The sequence below is a fragment of the Tenebrio molitor genome, chromosome 7 (assembly GCF_963966145.1).
Source record: "Tenebrio molitor chromosome 7, icTenMoli1.1, whole genome shotgun sequence".
In the NCBI taxonomy this organism is placed as follows: domain Eukaryota; kingdom Metazoa; phylum Arthropoda; class Insecta; order Coleoptera; family Tenebrionidae; genus Tenebrio; species Tenebrio molitor.
In genome coordinates, this window is record NC_091052.1 from 11,365,419 (window position 1) to 11,385,698 (window position 20,280).

Genomic DNA, 20,280 nt, shown 5'->3' on the forward strand with positions numbered 1-20,280 from the left:
ATGACAATAAAGTACGGATTACAAGTTTTTTTTTTTAATTGACAGACAATGACGGCCAAAATTTTTTGGCCGGCATAGTACACACCATTTTTTTGCATATCGATGTAAGTTGAGAAATTTGGTCTAAAAGGATTTATGAAAAATTACAACAAAAAAATAGGTACGCTTTGACAATCATCTCCAAGGAGATGGAATAAAATGATGCAAAAAAGTACCACTTTCACTACGATTTTTCGTGTAAAAAAGTGCTACTTTCACTACAATTTTGCGTGTAAAAAAGTGCCACTTTCATTACGATATAGAAAAAAAAAAGTTTAATATCAAGTCTCATGAGCACACAAACAAGCCAAATTGTTTTTCCTGTCAAAATTGGTTGGGTTATTTTATTAGTAGTGAAATTTTTGCTGCAATAATTTCTCAAAGCACGTAACTTGAATTGTGAACAACAAATTAAAAATTAACAACTAGATACAATGAAACATCGTACATTTCGCCTCCAGAGCCTCATAAAACTAAACACTGTTAATAATTAATTCATAGTGGGAACGAGAACTACACCTTATTTGAATAATTTCATGCGGTCAGTTGTATAAACCGAAATTACCCTCGATCGAAACATTTATGGAAGAATGGACAATCTTGATCCGACGTACCTCACATTTATTTCTTGGAAACCCCTTCAAGCCCCGTTCGCTCGACTCAATTACTGCCACCATTGTCCGGACAGTCTTGAGAATATGGACGAGTTTAATTAATTACTATTGACTATTGTTTCTTGAGGGTTTCGGCGGACCCGAAACGGATTTAGTCGAGGATTAGGAAATTATTGAGGTCTCACCCGTCCTCCCACGGTCGGTCGCTGCGCAGCTTATTAAATGAAAAATAACCATCCAACCTGAACGGTTTCCTCAGTTTGTTCTGACGCCGATCACATGCAGATCAGAGTCGGGCAATAAAAGACATATGGTAAAACGTTAGCGTTTCCAGATGAGTTCTGTGGTCCGGTCGATGTGAGCCGGCTCATTCCGGTGCTGTATTCCTAACACGTATCGCTGCAAAGCACTAGATAATTCCGGAATCCCTGACGCGTAAAATATTTGGTTTTGTTCCCAAATACAAACAGACTGACTTCATTATAGATAAAACATATCGCTTTGCAGGTTTGCTTTCTTCATTCAATTTCCTCCCAGATAGCAGCGTGGAATTAAGCCGAACCTTCACATCTAAACATTCACAAATTATTTAGATATCTTTTCATCTTGTGATCCTGTGTTGGCAAATTAGCAACACTCATTCATCGCGTGGAGTGTCAATTTCTCTTGATCATATTATAAAGGATGTGAACCGCAAAACCACAAAAAATAATCCGGTGAGGTTATAACGAAGTCGCTCGACTAATTAACGCCGCCAACTACACGTCCAAGCTCCACTACCACCAAGTTCAATTCAATTTTCCGCCTTATATTGCACCCACATGTCAAGCCAATTTTTTAATAATGACATTAGCGGCGGAAAACAATCCGCTTTTGTGTCGTTGCAAACGTGGGGCCTCGAGCGTTATCCCCGAGGGCGGAGTGGAGTGTTAAACGCATAAAACGGGGGCCGGAGCTAAGTGAAAACGCGCGTTTCCGGCCAAACCTCTAAATGCAAACTAGCGGGACACGTATTAATGCGACGAAACCATTTTTCCTTAATAAAAAAGACAAAGTGCCCAGTGATATTTCCACATTCCGGAGTGAAGCCGGAGCTTCCGGTGCGCACAGCGCCGCGGTTTTCCCAGCTCTCTGAGGGTTTTATAAGTGAGCCAGTAATCCCTCGCCCAGATCACAATTTAGTCATTTTACCTTACAAGCAATCGCACACGAGCCGAAACTTCAGCTTAGTCTTCGGGGGTTATCAAGGAAAACGCCCGGAATGGGGGAGTTCGCGCAAAAATCGACCCACTTGAAATCTATTTTCTTATCCGTTTTGGGATAAAAAAATAACGAGAATAATGCGATTCGCGTTGACCCAAAAGTCCACCGGGTCCTGAAACTAGTCCTAATTAATAAACATACATGTCTAGACAATCTCGACCGTGTAATGGCCTCCAGTGCTACACCAAACAGAATACGATAAACTTACTCACAAAGTTTCGTAATTATTGTAGTTGAATATTCGTTTCAATAGGGTTTACTCGATTCGAATCCGGACAAAAAACGAGTTGTTCGTATCAGGTTGGTTCAGTTTAATTTGTGAACTGTTTAATGTTTGCCAACAGTTCGTTGTTACGAAGAATGCGAACGAAGTCGAGTACATTTTTTTTCGCGTTTGAGTCCATCCATCATTTCAGATCAATTTGCAATTTCTCCGAAGCTCTCCAAGGACTAACCAATATGCATTCCTCATTAAATTCCTCTTGCAAATGTGTCACGCGTCAGAGAATCCATCAAAAACTGTAATTGTGCACGTCGAAATTTTATTTATTCTTGTCGATTTCCAAAGTGAATATATTTATATACAAGATACTGCTCGAGGATAGAAATTCGTTCACGTTTATCGTGTAATTTCATCTATTCAAAATAAATTCCTGTTTACCTTCGCTAAGTAGAATGAATCGAAGGAGACATCTCCCGAAATAAAAACATTAATGAGATTATTCTCCAACTACGTTGCTCCCATTTTGAAAATGCGCCGACAACTTTGATATTACAAATTTTAAGACGGGGTTTAACTTCTTAATTAAACCATGGCAGTGGAGCTCTTGTTTTATTTTTTAATTCGGGAAGCGATAACTTCGGGGAAAACAACAAACTCTGATATTCTTCTTGGGGATATCGCGATATCCTGGTCCAATTAAAAAAAAATAACATTTTTATCCCGGTTGGTAATTCGCAGCGCTTGTCCCTCTATAATTAAAACTTGTTGAATGTAATGTAAAGTATAATGTATGGCCGGTGCTCTACGGTGTAATATTTTTCAAGTCATTCTCCGTTAAAATATAAACAAAGTTTCTGGAGGCACTCCATCATGTAGACAACTAAAGGGAATAAATCAAATCGAGAAATATTAATGTCTTGGGAAATTTATTTACCCATGAAGTTAGCAGATTTGCTCGCGGTCGTTATCAATTCCGTTTCACCAATTCCCGTCTAAATTCAACACTCGATCAGCTAAAATACACATATCTACTAAATAAACATAGCTCCCGGTTTACTTTTTCAAATTACTACCACCCAGATTATTTAGGCATTTTACTGTTTGTTTTATTATATTAGATGTATAAAACGAGTAATAGGCAGACGAAACGGGTGCTTCCCCGAGATCCGACACGTTTTTTACAAGACTGTAAAAAATAGCGTAATAGACGATACCGAAGAATTTAATTTGTGTTTAGCATTCGGGATTTATTCTAATTGCTTTTCCTTCACGGAAAACCTCAAATTAATTATTCTGCAGCGAAGGCAAATAATTATAAAGCCCATAATGCCGTTTCGAAAAAGTCAAGGAAATTCGTTTGGGCGAATCTAAAAAGTACCAAAGAAACTCAATAACAATTAAATAATAAAGCTCAAACAGGACTGGAAGCGCGCGACGAGAAACTTTCAAATAATCTTTCCAAATTGGACTTTTTTATTGATCTTGGATTAAAATCTAGCATTTGCGTGCGACAGCTGCGGTGAAATATTTATCTGGTTTCTTCTGTCCGCTTCTAATGTCGGGATAAAATAAACCGATAGTGGATGCTGAAGTTGGGACGAAGTCTTTTAATCCCTCTGTGTGCAGACAAGCGTTTCAGGTGGATTTTTCCTTCTTGCTTGCATACAAATCGGAGCTCTAGTTTTAATTGCATTATCGTTGCACCAGGCATGGGAGGAAATCCCTCGATCTGAAGCACTCACTCAAAAATATATATATCAATTTAAAATTCGCATTTGACGTGCAAACATTCGACGGGGTTGCTGTGCAGTGAACTCAACAAAATTTCATGATAGAAAGTGGCATAAAATACCTATCAGCTTTTATTACAAATGAAGAGGCAGCAGTATAAAATGTTGCATTTCTGCGGAATCGATGTATTCTGACAGTTCCATTATAAATTCGATATGACAAATCTGTACGTCAGGAAAGCTTTTCCCCAACATACATCCGAAACACCCAAGTTTTCAGCGAGGGAGTTCGCGGTAAATATCTGTGACGTTTAAATAAACCGCGTGAACTAAGAGCATGAATTTAACATGTTTTAGAGTGGGTCTTGTGCCAAGAAAATCACTTTGTTTAATTCCATATAAATATTAATCGCTTGTGAAAAATTAACTGGGGCTCGTTCGCGAATCCGATTTTCTCCTTTACGGATTTTTAACAGATGTAATTGTCCGGATCTAGTAATGAAAGCACCGCAAGTGTATGAAGCAGCGTGAATAATAAAACGAACATAATATAACTGGAATAATCCGTAGTAAGGACGGAAATGCAGCAGGGTTCCCTTTAAAATATCACTTAGCTGCCGAAAGCATCGGCATAAACAAGCTTGGGGCGGCCACAGCTGCGTCTTATGGACACGACTTGCCAACAGATAACGCCGTATAACTCCCCTATCCTTCTAGAACAGCGTCCTTTCATAATTCCACAGCTTTTACCAACGCTCACCATTAATTGCTTCATCTAATGTTAATTCATTAATTAAAGCAAACAAATTAAACGTACCTTAATGAAAAGCCAAATCCAATTTTACACTAATGTTACAGAAAAAACAATAAGACAAAATCTTCTACTTTTTTTTGCTCGATCTAGATCAATAACTGATTTCTGCAAATAAGAACTTGGATCATATTTTTTAATTTTGACGCCTAGCTCGGTAGTAACGAAAAAAGTTTGAAAATAAACGCACAAATTAATTTTAACAATTTACGACGAGATTTTCGCAACATCTTGATTTTTTGATACATATTTCCCTTCAAAATCTCTGTTGATGTTTTAGGTTCTCACAACAGCCCTCAGAAGTCTTCTTCTGAAGTTGATAAGTTAGTTACTCCCGGTTTATTTTTCATAACTCACGTTACTTGGATAACATCACGTCAACGTCTCTAACCTTAGCAACAATCTTAAAGAAGTGATAATTTAGAAATGTCTGCTTAATTACCTTTCAAAAACCAATAATTTAATGTCACTTAACGTCAACGCATTTCGCGGTGGTGTCAGGTGTTCGAAAACTCATTATCCCGAATTTTAGTTCCCATCTTTTGTTTAAAATGTATTTGTATTTAACAAATTAATGAGAAAATATTTAATCTACGGGGTGATCAAGCAAGATTATTTGAGTTGGTAATATTGAATTTTATTTTTAAATGGTATAACTGGAGTCACTTCCGGTTATTGACAGTTTGTTTTGAGTTTAATTTCTTTTTACTGTTAATTTTTACTCTCATAACCTATCATTTCTTCGCTGTTAATGTTTCGTCAAATATCTGTTAAATAAACCAACAAAACATATACGGTTGCAGTGTTGCAAATAAAAATGTTCTTAATTGTGTTACCAACCAGTTCTTCTTGATCTCCTCGTATTTTCGTGTTTCATTTTCCAGTCCATATAATTTATTGCTTTCAATTTTTAAAGTCCTAATTGTCATGTCCTGTCATGTTGGCAGTACTGAATTTATCCGACTTGACTGTTTCTTTTCAGGTGTAGAAAGAGTATAAAAAGATTTTTGAAAGTTTCTTTGTAAGAAACAAATTGATTGATTTTGATTAACTGTCAAATAAAATTTGCAGTTTACAAGCGGAACCTAACCTATAAACACAACGATACATTTCTTGAAAAATCTCCAGATTGCTTTAAGAAGACAATCAGATGATAAAAATTCAGAATTCAAAAGTTATGTTAATCATATTTTTCAATTGTCATTTAATATTTAAAGGTTAACGACTTTTTCTTTAATACTATAAAATTCTGTAAACAGGTCGTGATATATTCGTTTTGACGCATTAGACTTACATCTCTATAAAACTCCAGCTTTATACGTAATTTAAGGAAGATTTTTCCTAGTATCATGGTTCTAGCAGCGAGCTGAGCACTATAGTTTTATTGTTACGATTATGAATACTCCGTGATAGGATTTACGACGTAATATTGTTGTTTTAGGTTGTGGAAAATATGAAGCATCGTGTAATATCGTGAAACCGTATTAATTTATTATAGGTATGTTTTAATGTGATGAATTTTTCAGTGAATATTCTGGCATCCTTTATCCAGGCGGGTATCGCACGGTCCATTTTAAAATACGAAAAATTTATGAGGCTTCAAAAGAAATACGAGTGGTAAGTGTACCTGTTCAGTGCTTACCTCTGGCAATATATCATTGGCTTAAATTTTTAAAACATTTTACAACGGGATGCTCTCTGTATCTGTTTCGGACAAGTCCGCCGAGGTTCCGCGACCAAATAGTCAGAAGTGGCGTATAAAAAGCTAGTGTGAAAGGGTGTGAATGTGAAATAGCCAAAGGCTGAGTTGAATATTGACATCACGTAGGCAATAAAGCGTGTCAAGGATCAAGCACAAATATTACTTTTCCGAATATCGTTTCATATCTACAGGCTACAAAAACCCTCAAATCTTATACCAGTAAAACTCATTTCGCACCTTTTTGTCTTACGTGCATTCAAATCACATCCGCCATTTTGGTGCACAAATTTATCGGCGAAAATATCAAAAAATAATCAGCACTCCGGGACACGATCTTTGATGAAAAAAATTCCACCATCCAAATTCCCAACTGAGAATCTTATCACGCACCTCAACATCTTACTACATTTTAGAGGGGGAACATTGCGAACAAACAGAGGGAGGTGAGAGCATTTCGGTTGATTCCTGGCAGTGTTTTATTAAAATTGTCAAGTACAACCTTCGCAGAAACGTTAATGTAGGTCTGAACGTCTCGCCCTTTAGGTGCGAAGCGGCGCAGTCGTGCGGCCCCTCAAAATTTGCGTATATATTTCTAAGCCGGAATGTCTTCTGCTCGATAAATCTGCGCCTTTGGTTGCGGACCCATTCCAAGGAAGTAGAAGTTAAACGTTGCCGTTACGCGTTTCCCTTTTGTGTTTAAACACTAACTGAGAATGTACATTTTCTCGACACAATTTTGTCAGAATTGAGTAAAATGTTATGTACGAGGCGGGCCCTTAATGACCGTTTTATTATGCGGTTGTCAGTGAGGTAGTAGACTTATATACATTTTAGCCCTCCGAAGCACGCTTCGCGGTGTGTGTATGTGATTATCGCTAACGTCCTGAGGGGCCGCTTACGCTTTCCCGCAAACACGCCTATAAAAACTGACTCTCCCGCGTAAAACATACAAACTTGCATGACCCTCAAGGGCAGACACGGTAATAACAAACTTTTATTGGCTTTTTTCCTTGCTTCCACTTATCTGATTTATTGCATCGAGTTCGCAGATTAGCGCAAATGCTGCCGTGGCTCGTACACTCCTATTGCGGGATTTAAGAGGTTGACAGAAATCGCGCTCTGCCAAAAATTTAGATTTCAATAAAATCGACTCGACTTCGAACAACTGTCGTAAATATGAAGTGGCGAAGTTTTCCCTCCGCATTAACTTACCGAATCTTTATCAGCTCTCAGGAATACGCCACGGCTCTCGAAGGTGATCCACTCATCGTCTTATCAACAAAACAACAAAAACAGACGCCTTTTCGAATCCTTTCAAATTATTTTTATTAGATTTAAATCCCGGGTATGCAACCAACAATACACCTAATAATTACTTTCAACTTTGACGCCTTTCTAAGTTGGGAGTTTTGACCCGGCCCCGCTGAACCTATGCTGCCATTGTGAAGGTCCTGAAATTTCAAGATATATTAGAAGACAGTTTGAAACAGGATGAATGAAGCCACAGAACCGTGTATCGGCGTGGTACAGGATTATAACTAAAGAAGGGTTTCAGGTCCTTTGAATAACGTTAATTGTAAATGTTAGTCGGGGATTTTACGGAATTAATGTTGCTAAATTGTAACCCATAAAGCTTACAATTTTGTTATAAACTCACATTATGGCCGGCACAGAAATGTTAAATTGGCAGGAATATTAGTTAAAACAAATCTGAATCAACATTGTCATGCCGTATAATTTACTGAATTTACACTATTTGCAATCACCGACCAGGTGTGTCCGAAATGGACTGTAATTACCGATCACAAATAAAAACAACAATTCAATTATAGGATTTAATCGAGCGGCCAAATTCTCACAAATTATCGAGTTTACTCATCACATAACGACGTGACGGAGTTCTGGTAGGCTCTTTATTTCCATAACTGCTTGATAAGCTGTGGTTCTGGGTGGTTTAGCTAAGCTCCGCCAGTAATTGGAGTATTATCAGAATTAACAGCAGGATAAGAGATCAAAAGCGTTGCTGCATACGATAAATTAAGAATGAAGTTGTCCCTAGGGTTAAATCTCATCCAGGAATTACGTGACAATGCTAAGGTCACTGGCCAATACTACAGCGTGCTCAACAATGACTGATTCTGTTAGCAATGAAACAATTACTCCTAAAAAATATTGTGGTTTTTGTCTCGTACACTTGCCACAAAAAAATGGAAATTGACGTACACAAAAATTTGTTTTTGTATGTTTTTTAATCTGTTTAATTTGGGTTTTTTTTTAAAGAGGTTAGAATGATCTGACATTGTCACCGAAAAGATTAATCAAAAAAACGTTTGACAACTGTTTGACACGAATAAAACTGACATAAGCTGACATTTAATAATAATCTGATTTACATGATCAAATTTTAGATTTCCCATTTTTTGTTGTTGTTCAGTGTACATAATTGACATGTCGGTTGTGTGACAAAGAGGATACAAGATACAATAAATGTAGAAAATTAAAGTGTAAAAACCATTTTAATAAATAAACTACAGTCGCGAGCAATAAATTTTGGTCGTCAAGGTCATTCTTTGACGCAATGGAAAATGCTCCATTGTAAAACAGTCGTAAATATCATAACCTATCATAATATTGTATGACATTAATTGTCTTTTTTTTCTAATTTTTTTGACAGTTTGTTGACATGGGCATAATCAGGCTGGGAAATGTTTTAAATTTGTGACAGTCTAACCAAATTTTGCAATGACATTGACGACCAAAATTTATGCTCGCGACACTACATATTACAAAAATGAACCTTTTATGGTAAATTTCAAATTTGCCTGTCAACACTGTCAAAGCTGACAACCGGAAATGCGTTTAGATTAGTGGTACCGAATTCATTCAAATTTTCATGGTTACCAACAGATTCAGTCATTCACGCCGCAATTGGCTCACGTGACTGAATTCACTCTTTTAAATTACAACAAAAATTTGCAATATTGACTGTTACGAATTTTAGCTAACAGTTAAGTTTCTGAAAGTGAATTAGTTGCGTTCATTAGGCTCATTAATAATGCATGATGATAATAATTAAGTATGAAACCTGGGGAAATATGTAATTTAAAGCAAGCACGCTCCTTATATCTCCTAAAACAAGCTAATAATATTGACAAGTTTCTAACGAAATAATTAGCATACTCGGTAATTATAATAAATCTATTAAATCCCAAAGCTTTCGCAGCTTATAAGTTTTACTTCTAAAATAAACGTTAGGTAAAGTGATTACTTGGCAAATCTTCAACTTTGCAGCATCCTAATTAGCTCTTTTATTGTGATCAGAACGGTTGGACAGTTTAGTAGTTTAAGTGTGATGACGTTGTCACTACTGCTTCCCCATGTCATTTGTCAATTTTCGATTTGTCAAACTTTTGAAGTGGTGTCATAACGGGTCCAGATTTCATTCGCGACACTGGTTGCATATCTGCGAAGGGGTAAGAGAAAACAAGAAAGAATTTGATTAAAAATTTGGCCTTTTTCAGACGGGCGGTTATCTCTTGGCGTCTTGATGAATGCTGAACATCAAAAACGGCAGTAAATTAACTTAGTAAAGACAGAAATTGCACGTTTAAAAAATGTGGGGGGCGTGCGCCCTGTCCCGGAGACCGTCGGCATTCGGTGCGTTTATGAAAATAGGGAATTATGAAAATGTACGGCCGATGCGAAAAACACTAAAGGAAAGCGAACGACAATAAACGTCAGGCCAGACTAGCGTGTCCAATTTATAGATACAAGCAAAAAGGCTGTTGTCAGCGGCAGACAGTGTAATTATCAAGCTTAAGATAGTGCCGGTATGCAAATGTTACGACACTTGCTGCTTTCAATGCGTGTTAGTCTCACGGCGGGGCTCGCTTTTCCGCGGTTGTCTCCTTCGAGCCGGTCCGGGGGCGGGCCGCCTCGCAGCCAGGCAGGTCTCTGCTAGGACCTCCCGCACAACGGAAATTAGTGTACAAGTTTCGGTTTATCCTTCGTTAGCTTCTTGCGTCGCCTGTATTTCCTGAACATCTATCGCTGGGTTACATGCCATGTCATGCGAAGCTTCTGGGCATAGATTATTTTAAATTAATGCTGCCAGATGGTGGCTGATTAAATTTCTTGCTCTGCCAACTTATTAAATCCTTTTGATTATTATTCATCCGTGTCACTTGCTTCTCTAATGATAATTCAAAATAACGTACGGACAACGTAATTATAATAATAAACCCACAGGGCACAAACTCTACTGCTAATGCGCCCCACGCTGCCTCACATCAACATAACACCATCAAACTGACAGATTCATTCCAGTTTGCTCTTTACCTAATTAACAAATCCATTAATTGAACAAAATCCAAATCAAAACCAATTCCATCGAAATTTTTCTGGCAAGCAATTTTGGCGGATGCGCCGGGAAATTTTTAAAAAATTCTTCATAATTCCGAATTTGTATTTTCATGCTTCAATTTTCATAATTTCCGCTAATTAGAACCGATCTAATTAATTCCATATCATGCCCATTACCCATTAATGGAATTTTGGGGTATATCAGCACAGTCAATAATTAATCACTAGTTCTAAATGAAATGTATGAATTAAATATTAAAATTTAACCAAAAATGAACTGTACATTACGGTTAGTTAATTTTAGAATTACTTTCAACACAACCTTTCCCAATTAAATAAATTTGTAAATGTCGGTATAAATTATTGGCACAACAATTTCGCCAATTTAAACAATCAATAAATGTAATTAACACTTTTTGCAGCGTTTCCCGTGGGCGCCAACATTATTTTCTTTTAATTATTTTCAGCCGAAACTCTTATTTGTAGAATTCGGTTTTGTGGGACACGTTACAAGGATGTTAAATTAATTAACATCCTTTGATGTGTCTTTTCAAAGGACAAATTTCATACGTGTGCAAAAACTGGCCTCCGTTATAGTTTTTCGTTAATAACACGGGATTGCAACAGGACATACCGATAGCATCATTAATTAACGGGAGATTGTCAGTCTCACTCAAAACATTAGACTGTTTGCTTTCAATCGACTTTACACTAAATCCAGATTATAATTTGACGTTAAGGTCACCGAATAGGAACGTTAACGTTGCACATGCGATTAAACTAGACCTTTTAATCACTCTAATTTCGGTAACATTCAATTCAATAATAATAAATTTTGTTGCTCAACAGCCGGGATCAAATGTACATCCTAGTCGAGATGTACATAAGCTTAGTTGTGCGGAGGTAATACCCATCGGTTCGTTTTATCGAATCAGGACTGTGCGACTCTTCTACTAACAAGGAAGTTACGGCAAAAAACTGCACAGTAATGGATCGGACATGTCTTCTACAAATATGCTTTTATCCAAGAAAACAAATAGATCTTATTTCCTGACTTTTATTCCAGGTTGTTTACTTTTAATTAGTTTACAGAATTTATAAACAAACAAGTATTTGACGCGCGCAATTAAAAATACGACGAAACTTTCTGCTGAACATTCAAAGCCCAAAACGCGAAATTCGTGCTTGTGAAGAGGATATCTTTGGCACTTACGCCGATTTTTCTCAGTTCTTGAGTAATTACCGTCAAGGCGAAGGCCTCGAAGTTGGCTCGGTCAATACAAATTGTGAAGAACAACCAGTCTGTCGTGTTAAGGAACGACTCCATTCCCAATATTTTAAAATCAATTAGTCGAGATTTTTTCTCTTTGAAAAATACCCCCGAATTAAATGGTTTATTTTGGAGAAAGTGGGCGTGTCGGAGGGTGCCTTGTGGATAATTGATAGTGCAAAACGTCAGAAGGGCAGCAGAGATGTATTTTTACGGCGCCGCTTATTTTTTGCTTGTAGGGTGGCAAACAAAACGAGCACTTTTTGCCGATAAAATTATGTTTCCTTTCAAGGTATTTCCGCGTTTCTACCTTGAAATTTATGCCCGAAGCCGTTTCATTTTATTTCGGAAGCGATAAAGGTCAATGAGAAGGACCAAAAAGTGCAAGTTACGGTTGCAGTGATGATTTCTTGCAGAGAGACAAGCGAGTTGACAGCTGAGCGGATTTGTAAAATATTGCACCAGGATTTGGCAGGTTATGGAACAATTCCGTTCTGGGCAATATCAACACGTGTGGGCCAGATGAAAGAAAAACACTTTCTGTGCTAATCCGTGGAGTGGCGTATCGTTAAGTGTCGAAAGTGTGGTGGGCGAGGGAATATCTGATTTAAGAAGAGCAGACAGACCTGGTCGGAAGGGTTGAGGATATTTTCCGTCAGTTGAGCCATCTCGAACCGTCTTGTTCCGATGTGGAACAAAGATTTTGTGCATCAGCGCATGGGCGTCTGTCTAAGCATCTCGACGCCGATCGCGGTCAGTGCTGCGTCGGAAGCCGCCAAACACGTACTCGAAGAGAACCGCGAGTTCGTGAACACGCACGACGCCGTCACCGTTCTCTCGTCGGCCGGGTATAAATGGTGATCGACGTGGGTTTAGACGGTGCGTAGCAATTAGCAGTGACACGGCGAGATCAATTGACTCTTCGAGAGCGCACTTTCAAAATTGCGACACGTTTTGATTTGGCCAAAAAGCGTCGAGTTACGCGTTACGCGTAATTAATAGGCGAGCACTTGGTCCAATTATTCGTGATTTACATTTTGCCATATTTCAAGCTCTACGCGAACTTTTAAACATAATACACCGCCACAAAAAGTGGCTATAAATCATTGCACCATAAAGAAACTCGCGCATTCTGCGGGCCGAAGCTAGTTTAATAATTTTCGTACGTCTAATATGAGAACGGTCTGATTGAAGTCGTTCGGCGGATAAATTTTTCTTTGGCAAATCTGACAGGAAAGGTTAAAGCCGCAGCGGCGTTTAGGGCGGAAAGCCCGGTCCGGAGCCGGGTTAATTTCACCTGAGAGGTGTTTATGTCGAAATCGTTGTGAAATAACTGGGATTATTGGCTAGCATTGAATGCCGACCGATAAATACAGGTATAAGCGCCAGTCGGCCATTTCAATGCTACAAAGTGAGCATGTGAAGCATTCGTTACCGGGGCTTTTGTATCGGAATATTTATTTTTAAATGGCGGGGTTTTGATGAAACTTTCAGGTGGCATTATCGCGGAGCGCTTTTCGGGAGCCCCAGATAAATAAATCTTTGATGAGGGACCAGCCGGAAAATGTAAGTAAGAGTGATTACCGGGTTAAACTGGCGTGGAATCGAAGACAATGCGAAATCGAAGAGTCCTCTTAAAAATTGATACGTCTGATTTATTAAAGAAAAACTAGGAGAGATGTTAGTGCCAGAGATAAATTGAGACCTCAACATGCTGTGCTTCATACTGATCAACCTCGTTTACGGAACAGCTTCTCTTAAAGGTGAGTATCGAATCGCAATTAAAAATTATACGGTCGAGAGTAATAAAACGGGTCTCGATTTGCATTCGGCTTTTCGATTTTTACTATTCTACGGGACAGCGAGCATCAAACAAACGCGCCGATCGTAAATGTGTTATCTCTTCCGTCCCTATAAAATTCGGTGGAAGTGGATGTCTATCGCAGATTTTCCCAGCGAAGATTAGTTTCTAATAAAACATCAATTTGTTGCCATGGCACCCCAACAACCGATATCATATTTCGATGCGATTTGATTAGACACTTTCTTATTTATAAAGCAAGACGAGATTTTATGTTGAGCTTCCTAATGGATGACAATTAAACATCTTCACGGGCAACAATGCTCGCAATTTGGATCTGAAAGCGTGATATAGGAGCGTTGTTGCTCCTGAGCGAACTGTTTTCTTAATTAATTGCTATAGATTCGCCGTCGAAATGAACTATAGTTTTGTTTAAAATTGATCCGGACAATTCGAAAATAGTGACTTGTTCTGTTTTTCTAAAAATAATTATGTATTAGAAGGATCGGTGACACCTTTAACGGTCCAGGATAAAAATACACCGCGACAGAGGATGATCAATTTTAATTAACTGTAATTAAAACAAGTCGACCAATTTAAAAAATTACAACGGAGATGTATTATTTATAAAAATGGTAAATCGGTACGTCAAGTTGCTACTTCCCAACGGTTTGTCAATATAATTTAAAACTATAATGAATTTAAATTAAAAAAACAGAGGATGTGCAATATCCATAATGGGCTACGGCAAGTTTAAATTTATTTGGGATCGGAATTTGATAATTAGTTGTATTGCCTACCAGCGGCATGGGACTACGATTATAATGCGACGTGTTTGTTGTACAGAACTTGGATAATGTCTCAAGTACGGTACTGGAGAAACCAAAGTATTAGCTTCGTCTAAAGTACAATTAAAATTTAATAAAAGCAAGTATAAGACAAGAGTGGAGTCATTTATTAGTCTCACCTAATTGTTTACCAATTAACAAAAATGTTTTTTTGATTTAAAGTGGCGAATTAAGAATATGACATGACCTTCGCCACCTACCACTGGAAAAATTTCATTTTACTCAAGGGGTCAATTCTAACCTCGTTACATAAAGTCGCGCTTTGGTTAGTTAAATAAATCTCTCTTTAAAAAGTTGCTTGAAAATGTTAAAAAGATTTTATCCTACTTCTCTGGTATGGACATTCAGAAACAGGTGACATCAAATATAATATTTATTTTTCTACAAACCGTGTTGAAAAAAAAATTAGTCTTTTTTTTGGTGAGATCAATAATTAACTCAAGGCACTAAAGTTTAAAGTTTATACTTTGCATTAAATGTTTTAAATAAGATATTTGCCTATTTTAAAACAATTTAAATTTGTTTCGTTGAGTTGGGGCGACGATGCCGAAAAGTAAGGTTAAGTTAATTTACAAGTTAATTAATGTTGGTTGTAGAAAAAAATTGTTTACAATTTTGCAATCATCTAATATACAGAAACATGGCAAACGATTTTTTTTATGCCTGAAAGGGAAATTTAATGAATTTCATACGGGTCCATTTTTTCGTAATACTTTTAATTTTTTACAGGCACACTGGTCCCGGGACGCAAAACGTATTTTGCTCGTTTCTGCCAATAAAATTAAAATGATAATTTCAAAAACTGCAAGAGAAATAAGTTAGTCACCCGGGGTCAGTTGGGACTTATGGTCCCAATGGGATAAACTAAATTACGCCAAGGTATCTTTGCGATTTATGCTAAATAAGTTGGCAGTAAAAAAATATTGAAACAATGATTATATAAAATATTCTTTTTTGGGGCAGGGATCGTGATGACCCTGGGTGAGTATTAATAATTTATAATAATAATAATCAACCCAAATTGTGCTTAAAAGTATTCAGATTCAGTAAACAAAAATTTTAGAGAACCCTATAATTTAGTGTTAGTTGCTGTGACTGCCGTAATTTCGGAGCAATTTGTTCGTGGAAAGTTGATAAGTGTAAAGAAAGCTTTTTACTTTTTTGCATATTGTAAAGGCATTATTCAAAATCGCCACTAAATGCCCTGGACGTAAATGTTGGTGTAACTCAAAGGGCGGGAAATATGGTCTATAAATAAGCCGTTCAACGAGTATAAGAGTTCTATTTGATTTAGAACACAGAATACTGTCGTAAATATATCATTCTTCCTCCACATTAGGGTAATTTTTTTACGACAAAAAATCCTAAAATATGGACGTACACTTCAGTGAATTAATCCAATTTCGCGTGAAATATGTCTTGTAGGTAATATAGGCACGACAATATTGCTTTTGATGGGGACAAAAAAGAAGCAGAATATCGTGCGGCCTCGGCATTAATAATTTGAATATATAGCGAAAAAATAATATTGATGAATGCGGCACAAATACACCACTATTGTGTGAAGGAAAATCACTTTTTTCCATTTATCTTTCATGAAGACAAATTGGGTAGCGCGGGACCAATCAATTTGTGAACAAATTAAAATATAATCAAGAATTATTAGGACAGAGTAGAGTTTCCCTCCGAATAATGTAAATGAGTTAATTCAATACGCGGCACAAAACGCTGTTCAGAAAGCAATCATTCAACTTCAAACTTTATCCGGAACCATTTTAAAAGAGATATTAGAGGACGTCTCTAATTTAATTACAAAAACAGATCCCCCAGAAAAAAAGTACTCAAACGGCTTAGATCTCGGCCATTCTTGCACCTTATGGCGCATTCAGATGAGTCGAGAATTACTCCCCGACAAAAGCCGACATCCGATAAATATAAACTTATCTTTTATTACGGTTCTCAAGACGATGGGATTTTTTCCTCGAGATGATATCCCGGGAATGCGTTGTTTTTGAAGCCGTGCTTTATTAGTGGACGTTGAAGTCATATATTTGACAGCCCAATAACAATAGCCACCTACTCTCGGCATCACCACAATAGACTAAATTAATTATCAGTAACAAACACTGGAATGGTCTAATAAATTTACCGCAACAATGGGCCTACCAGTATCGAAAAAGAATGTGGACCACACCCGGCCAAAACGTGCCCTGCGCTCAGAAATGCATTAGTTCCGTTACTGTCAACTAAATTTGGATTATCGGAACTAAACCGCAGCATTCGTGCCACATTAGTCCCGAGAAAATTCTTTCGAACAGATAACGCCGTGAATCAGAATAATTAGACAAGTGATGCACGAACCCAACTTTATGCGGTAATTCGAGCGACTCTTGCTCCTAGAATTCGAAAAATGTCACAAACCCGCTCACGTTCTCTTTATGACCATTGTCAATTAACTTTTACAGTGGCGTGACGCTGCTGCCAGACAAGAGATTCCTAATTAATACGTGTTGTGTCGCTTCCAAGAACACGGGTCAGCAGTTATGATCCACCTGCGACTCCTTTATCACCTTTGCAGGGTGCAAACGAGTCACGGCTTGCACTCTCTGTTGGATCAAAAAGTGTAACACAAACACTACAGAACAGACAGACATATTTTCTTATGGCCGTTCTTTCTGCAAATCAAGGACATTCCGATTATCGTACGGCTGGTTGCCTACCTGTCTGGTATCTTTTGGTGACGTTTATAGAACCATTGGTTCTAAAACAACTTTAAAAAATCATTTTTAACATTATATTAAACTTTCTATCAGTTAACAGTTGGCTGCTAAATTGATTTTAAACCAATTATCGCTTTGCAGACGACTTGAATCGGGTTAAACATTGGTTAAACGGTACGAACAGCATTTACATGGTTTTGCAAACGCTTTGAAATCAGTTTGCGGACAACTGTTAACAGATATAAATGCTTAAGAAGACTTTCAAGGTGTTTGTGGTGCACATTTGCATTGACTTTGCATCGACGGATGACGGGTTAGGCAATGGAATGATTAATCCATTAAAAATATCACCAAAAGTTACTAGAAATGTTACTGAACTATATAGGCAACCAGACATACAATAGAATAATTGCAAAATGAACATGGGTGAGAAAATATCTTGGGACAGAGCCGGGATGGGACATATATGGGGTGATTTTGTGCGGTGTACATGTAAAATGAGACGTTAGTTCACCGGGAGCTGTTTCCCGTAAAGTAGGGTTCTCATTGAAGCTACTAAGTGCCAAATTAGTTTGCGCACTTATCTCTGAACCGTGTCAACAGTGCGGTAAATTCCAAATACAATATGTTACCGAATAAGTTAGCAAGTAGTGAGCAATCTTGACCTCCGCATCAATAGCCCCCGCAAGGGCACTAAACCACAGCTTTATGCTAGGGACAGAAGGGTTACAAATCTCATTACGTTTAATCTTGGCATCCACAACTCTTAGACCGTATGTGTGCAAGTCCGTTACTGCTTTATAAATTATTCTGTTTCATCTCGTAACGCACACACGTTATTATTAAATGAGACCGAGACAATAGTTAACCGTTGAATCACAATGGAATTTGGAACGGAGACCGAATAACTTACGTTTCTCTTTTATTTCCAGTTGAGGATTTAACTGCAGGATCCAGCACTTCGCTGAAATTTTCAATGGAAAGCCCCGACTTTGCCGGTCCCATTAAAAATGTGACAGTCGCCATTGGCAGAGAGGCAGTCCTCAGTTGTTCCGTCACGGATTTGGGACACTACAAGGTGATTTGAATTCTTTCACAGGATCACAGGTCGACCTTTTAACCAATCTGAGTTAATTAAATGACCGAAACGGATTGTACAAATATGGCGGCGCCGACCACATTTCCAATCCAATTATCATCCTGGAGTGCATTTGCTGAATCGTTGCAGTTTTCGTCGACACATGTTCCGGTCGAGAGTAACGACAGAGATTGTTTATCACGTTTTCAGCGTAACATAATGGTTACGACCAGGAACTCTGTTAGGATCTAGAACCGGATAATCCATCATTAGTGATTCCATTTTTTATCCCTGACAATCAAGATAATACAGTAGTAAAGTAATTATTCATTCGATTCGGATTCAGCTCAGCCAAACAACAAACACGGAGATCACATCCTATACCTGCAAGCGATATAAAATATATTGTGGCGCACAAACTCACTAGCTCGCTCGTAATTTTGATTGATTATTACTCTAGATTCCAAAACACATATTTACTCAATCACTATACCCGCTACTCTCAAAGCATTCCGCTTTCACAATCATGAACAATTTCTTCCACACATTCGTGTGACAATAACTTTGTGGTACATTTTAAATTCATCTCCCCTCAAACTATCCGCAGCTCTATTGACACAACGCTAGCTTATTTTGTTTGAAATTTTGTTCGCCATTTGCATGTGTAGAGAGCACTCGCGGCACATGTTCCCCATTCGGAAAACATTATTTACGGCATTGTTACATGTTTTTACGAATTGCGATTTAATTGCTTTACGAACTAAAGTAGCTTCCATAAATGTAACTCTAAATTGAAACATGAAAGTTAAGCCCTGGGAGAAGCCAGAAATGTTAACAGATCATAAATAACTCAGTAACAGCTTTCAGGAAGTTACAAATAAGTACCCTCCTTCAAGATATAAAGAGTTGCTTCTTAAAAGGGAAAGTTATTTATTATATTTGAATACGTTTGAACTGGGAAAAATTAATTAGGCAGTCCGAACAATTACTCACTTTCCAAATTAGACTCGTTTGAGAGACAAAAAGTGGAACTAGCTGAATTCAGTTAGAATTTTAATTTTATTGGGTGCCACGTTTTACATTTACCTCTTAATTTCTAGTTCAATTACGCTAAAAGGATTAATTCAAACAGTGTTACGAATCCTCCAGCCAACAGAAGTAAGAATTCACTCGAGAACTTCGACTCGACGAATTTATCGCCATCTGTCTGATTAACTTGCACGTCAAAAATTTTAACAAACATAATTCCATCAGTCTTGCATTCTTTTTTTATATCACAATTTGGTAAAGTTGATCGGCCCACGCACCCTTGTATGTTGTTTTCTATTATTGTCTCTTTGAAACCACTCTCTTCTGTCGTGTCGAAATTTATTTTGAAAGACTTCGGGTTTATTTTATTCGCATTCTTAACGTCAGCGGAGAGACGTTAAGAAAATTGAAAAGCTAAAAAACATACGAGATATAAGCTGGGCGATGTCAAATTAAATCTAAGGACATTTCCGGAGTCGAACATGAAATAGGAGAGCGTTTGCACATATATGTATTGTTGGTTGCCTAAATCGAGTCAATTAAAATTTTGTAATCCTTTGAATCAACAAGATTTTTATTGCTTTTTGTGGATTATGGCGTTGTGTTATTTTAAAATTTGATTCGATTGGATTATGCGTAGGGATGGCCATTGTCGTCGATCACCATTGTCCAATCGGTAATTATTTAAATCCATTGATATGACACAACAAACTTTCCATTTTATTTTATTCGTTTGTTTGTGTCCATCGTGTCATGTAAATTCGCAAATATGGTACGTTTCGATTGAATT

The 20,280-nt window shown here is 37.5% G+C and overlaps 1 protein-coding gene and 1 long non-coding RNA gene across 3 annotated transcripts in view; one reads left to right on the forward strand and one right to left on the reverse strand.

Moving 5' to 3' along the window:
• Positions 1 to 7,691: 7,691 nt before the first annotated feature.
• On the reverse strand, positions 7,692 to 18,416 carry LOC138135517 (uncharacterized). Its single transcript, XR_011161006.1, has 2 exons — positions 18,297 to 18,416; positions 7,692 to 7,833 (listed from the first exon to the last, which is right to left on the reverse strand). It is a non-coding gene; the product is annotated as an uncharacterized lncRNA (long non-coding RNA).
• The window catches only part of LOC138135490 (lachesin-like), a 40,283-nt gene continuing 32,442 nt past the window's right edge, over positions 12,440 to 20,280 (forward strand). The window contains exons 1-4 of one of the 2 annotated variants that reach the window (XM_069054240.1): positions 12,440 to 12,893; positions 13,509 to 13,580; positions 13,679 to 13,777; positions 18,316 to 18,461. In XM_069054240.1, coding sequence (XP_068910341.1) covers positions 13,726 to 13,777; positions 18,316 to 18,461 — 198 coding nt within the window. In that variant the 5' untranslated portion in view covers positions 12,440 to 12,893; positions 13,509 to 13,580; positions 13,679 to 13,725. Of the gene's footprint in view, positions 13,391 to 13,508; positions 13,778 to 18,315; positions 18,462 to 20,280 lie in introns of both variants that reach the window. The other variant, XM_069054239.1, reaches the window with a different exon arrangement.